General features: G+C 41.7%; 1 protein-coding gene across 1 annotated transcript; it reads right to left on the bottom strand.

Annotated features, from left to right (window-relative positions):
- Positions 1–982: 982 nt before the first annotated feature.
- josd2 (Josephin domain containing 2) lies at positions 983–3,504 on the bottom strand. The gene is made up of 5 exons (XM_024138675.2): positions 3,265–3,504; positions 2,923–3,051; positions 2,548–2,673; positions 2,084–2,278; positions 983–1,692 (listed from the first exon to the last, which is right to left on the bottom strand). The coding sequence occupies exons 1-5, from the start codon at positions 3,399–3,401 to the stop codon at positions 1,581–1,583; spliced, it is 699 nt and encodes a 232-aa protein (XP_023994443.1). The 5' UTR covers positions 3,402–3,504; the 3' UTR covers positions 983–1,580.
- Between the last annotated feature and the right edge of the window lie 1,623 nt (positions 3,505–5,127).

Genomic DNA, 5,127 nt, shown 5'->3' with positions numbered 1-5,127 from the left:
AGATACAGTAGGTAGCATGATTATGAAGAGGTCTGAACCAGGTTCACTTGGTCAAAGTCACCCCTTACAATCCCCCTTGTCTGTCCAGTGTCAACAGTTGCGCGGCGAGCCAGAATAGTATTGACGTAACGACATTGTAGTACTATATTTTTTAAATGTAGCACCAGTTTATTTTCACGTTTTTATATCTATATCTTGTTGTAGAGAAACACTGACACGTAGAAACAAGACACATTTTTGGGTGAATGAATATGCACTCTCCTCACTTGGTATTCAACGTGCAATTTTTATTTGATTTACTTTTTATAGGTGAAAATTCTGTATCTCCCTTGTATTACCTTCTGATACTATACATTTCACTGTTGATGACATTATATAAATCAGGGATGGGCAACTCCAGTCCTTGGGGCCGGAGTGGTGATTAAACTAATTGCATTCTAAACTGAAGATCATGATTAGGCGATTATTGGAGTCAGGTGCAGAAGGGACACCAAGTCCCCAAGGACTGGAGTTGCCCATCCCCTCATGAAACTTTGCTCTTAAAAAGAAAATTCAAGAGAGGGCTATAGTACCTCCTCTTTGTAGGCTGAACAGAGAACTACAACTCCCAACCACGAGACCGTTAGAACTACAAATCCCATGCAATGACAGCAGGCACATAGCAATAAAACTCCTGCCACTGGTGCTGCAGTAGCCCTACCGTAAATAGCAATAATAACTATATAGCAGTGGGTTTCCAGGGTCTCTATAGGATGTTATGTACATATGTGATGTCAGATTTCATTGAACACCCTCCTTGCCTACTGACCTTGTTAACCTTTGAATTGCGTTTGTATGGTATAATCAATGCTCCTTTTGAATGGCATCCTTTTTCACTCCAGAGTCTAATATAAATAAAATAATAACAATGAATAAAGTTTGGCCTTGTTTAAGTCACTCAACTGTGAATGCAACTGCTGAACCTCAAAGACGAGACACATCGTTACATATAAATAACATTTTCTTTATATCCTCTGAGTGTGCGTGTAGTTTGTGTGTGCGTAGTTTGAGTGCGTGTAGTTTGAGTGCGTGTAACAGAAAGACAGTGCTCCCATTCACTTGGATATGCATAGTTAGATGTAGACGCAGACAGAACACAAACATAGAAGCATTATTTTCACACAGTCAGTTGTCAACATGACATCCAGTTCCTCCTCTGTACCTCCTCAGTGCATAGAATACCAAAGACAAACCAGTTCTAACTGATCTACCTCGACAGTGCAGTGCATAGCCGCGGAAGAAGGAAGAGAGAGAAGGAAAAATATATAGATGCAGCTGTAGTGTAGAAATCCAAACAACAGCCAGTAAACTGTTACAAACAAGCCATTTGGGACAGAAATCCCTCGTCATCTTAAATGATCTTTGGAACTTTGTGTGTGTAAGAGTGCCCACACTCCTCAGCAACCGGTAATGCATTTCCTGAAATATATACTTTTTGTTAAGCGCCTCTTGTTTTCTAAAATGTTATTTGTTTTTCCAGAGTAGAGCAGGAGTTTTGAGTCCCATGCTGAATGAATGAAGGAATGCCCAGGCCAGAGGAATCACTTCCTGAGGTCATCAGAGTTCAGCCAGGTTCCGTACTCCTCCACGTCCCTCCTCACAACCAGGAGCATCTCTGCCACATCCAGAGACAGAACTTCACTGAGAAATGTACTGAGAAAGAGAGAAGAGGAGTGTTGTGAAGGAGAGAGAACGAATGGGAGAGTGAGAGAGACTGATTTACAAGAGTGCAAAGTACAAACTGTAACAAACAGACACTGTGGTAAGCCCCATGTGACCACTCCTCTAACAGGATGAGATCGAACTGACTAGTAGTCTACCACAGTCAAATTGTGGGCTGCGTTCAAGAGTTCCTGACAGGGTAACTCTAAGTAAATAAAAATTACAGAGGGACATTTCTGTTTGCAAACAATTAGCATGACAAGTTTAGCATTTGTATATTTTTGCATTTATCACTATCAGCTGTAAAGTTGGAGATACTGTGTCTTTGATCAGGAGTTGTGCAATACATGTCTGCATAGTCGTCGTCCCTCCCTTCACTCACCGGAGAYCTGCTTCGTTCCCGATGCAGACAGGACTCTTTAGTTTGGAGTCGAGGTTGTAGTAGTGTCCATTAACCTGGCGCACTGCAAGCCAGTGCCGCCGCTTRACGGGGAGGGACACAATTCCGAGAGAGACACGTGACGGAACGTTCAGGATGAACCCCTGGACCTTGTCAACACAGAGACTCTGTACTGTTCTGAGGGAGAAATAGGAAAAGGGAAGGAGATGTTGGTTTAAAATCAACAGAGCCACAGTGGTGGTGAGGGGAGGAACAGTGATGAACAGTAGAAGTAGACAGAATCTGTGGCGAAGTTTCCTTATCAGTATATTTTCTTTGGTCAATAAAACTTTAGCTCTTCGTGACCTGTAGCAGTACTTGGTTGGATTTGAATTTATTACACAGGTGTATTTCATTGCCAATCATCTCTTCCGAATCTGTCTGGCCCTGAGGTATTGAAGTCTGACCTGCGTTTGTCCCACCATACTGCAGCCAACTCTCTGCTCTGTAGGGCAGCCATGATGACGTTGACRTCATAGTTGCCTGTGCCCAGCATYGAGCGGTGAGGGTTCACCACACATTGTGGAGTTAGCCTGGGGAGGAAGGGGAAAGAGGGGAACATGGTAAAAACAGATTCACATGCTCTTGGAACTCATGGAGAAAGTGTGTGGTGGGTGCTCTTTGGATCACAGGCTTATAGCAGTACTTGATGATTTACATGCAGAGATTGCATATTGAAGAGTCTGTGTGTTATCATTGACACAAAGAACCCTGTTTAGCCAAAACACCACCCCCTAAAGATGACATTACACACACACATCGCCTGACCTAAGTGACCTCACCGCTTGCAGATGTCATCTGCCGTCTCCTTGGTGAACACTTGTTCTTGCAGAACGTTGTTTAGAGCATGAATGGCGCACAACTCCAGTCGCTGCTTCTCATGGAAAACCTCTCCTTCGCTCATAATAACCCTGTTGATAGACAAAATACACAAAACATAAGCATGTTGACTGCAGCTGTCCAATACATTGTTGAATATATGARCTTTCAACAAAACTGTGAAAAGGGAACAAAACAATAGCCATCTCCTCTGTAATACTCCAGAAAAAAACACGTGCATTCGAAGTGCAATAGAATGCTTAATTTCATTCAATTATTAGCAAACTAACTAGATCAGTCTTTACCGTATTGGAAGTTGTCCGCAGTGTAATGGYCAAATAAAGCGGTGTATCAAAGTCAGTAATAGCTCTTTCGGTGCTCTTATTCCACGACAAACAAAATAATAAAATGTACCTACTGTACACGTAAATCTATTATACATAAACTTGCTGATTGTGCGATTTTACGCTCACAAGAACATGCTAGTGAACTCTCTAGTAAGAATGGGAAAAACCGGAAGCTTGATTGTTGTTGTTCAACTGTCATGCCCGGTAAATTGGAGCGAGCGTAGTTTTTGTCCTCGCTGAATTTCTCTGCAACGCGCATCAGGCTATCCAATCAGTGATTAGTGCGTGCTGAAAGCCAGGAACTATGGGTGGTGCCAGCAAAGATGGCGCGCCTGSAAAAGCCCATAGACTTAGATAGACATCGCATCATTGTATATGTACCATTATGGCGTTTGTGAGAGCAGGGGCAGCGCAATTGAGGGCATCTCCATTTTGAAGTAGTCCATTTTCTATGATTTGGTAAACAAACTGAATGTGTGCATACCACTGAGATGTAATAAGAACTGAAGACTACATCCAAGATGTCCGCCCGTTGTTTTCAAGGTAATCTACTCACTTTCGCATACGTTGATTAATTTCATGGACCGTCTATATCTGGGATGCAACCGCACAAGGAGCAGCGCAAGCAGTAATGACGTCATCACATCATCCAAAAACAGGGCAGACATTTGATGAATATAAAATGTTAATATCTTCGGCTGTGAGTGATGGGGAAAAAACGGCCTCAGCAACAATTATTGAAAAATGTATAGGATGTTTTGTTCACAAAGGAGATGACTAAGTGTCTTATTAAGAATTTTCTAATCTGACTTCTCTATGTGACAGTGTATGGAAATGGGCCGGGCATACGGGACGGTTGAGCTAATGTAGGCTAATGTGATTAGCATGAGGTTGTAAGTATCAAAATAAATTCCCTGGACATACACATATCTGATATGGGCAGAAAGCTTAAATTATTGTTAATCTAACTGCACTGTCCAATTTACAGTAGCTATTACAGTGAACGAATATCATGCTATTGTTTGAGGAGTGTGCACAATTATGAACTTGAAAATGTATTAATAAACCAATTAGGCACATTTGGGCAGTCTTGATACAACATTTTCAACAGATATGCAATGGTTCATTGGCTCTGTTTAAAACTTTGCACATATACTGCTGCCATCTAGTGGCTAAAATCTAAATTGCGCCTGGGCTGGAATAATACATTATGGCCTTTTGCATTTCAAAGATGATGGTACAACAACAAAAAAACGCATGTTTTTTTTCTTTGTATTATCTTTTACCAGATCAAATGCGTTATGTTGTCCTACATTAATTTCACATTTCCACAAACTTCAAAGTGTTTCCTTTCAAATGGTATCAAGAATATGCATATCCTTGCTTCAAATCCTGAGCTACAGGCAGTTAGATTTGGGTATGTCATTTTAGGCGAAAATTGAAAAAAAGGGTCCGGTCCTTAAGATTAAACTGTGGTACAGAAGCAAAACTGTGGGAGCAGTCAAAATCATTCTTCTTGACCGGAACCCTGGCCTCTTGGTGCATACTGCCACCTGGAGTCGTTGTTTGAACAGGTATAAAGCTTGCCAATTTACTGCCACCTGCAGTTATGGAATGTTTGTTCACAAGTATAATGCATTGGCTGATCCCTCCTGGTGACCTGGTTGGAATTATGTGATCCTTTCTTAACCCATAGGAAGTCCCACCCAGTGACTACTTCAAAATGGTGAAAGTGCTCAATGGCGCTGCCCATTCTAAAATAGACATTTGGGCACTAGAGTCCTCTATCTATCTCTATGGGAAAAGCCACAAACATCCTGT

Source organism: Salvelinus sp. IW2-2015, unplaced genomic scaffold, assembly GCF_002910315.2.
Source record: "Salvelinus sp. IW2-2015 unplaced genomic scaffold, ASM291031v2 Un_scaffold1547, whole genome shotgun sequence".
In the NCBI taxonomy this organism is placed as follows: Eukaryota; Metazoa; Chordata; class Actinopteri; order Salmoniformes; family Salmonidae; genus Salvelinus; species Salvelinus sp. IW2-2015.
This window is presented reverse-complemented; position numbering and strand designations above follow the sequence as displayed.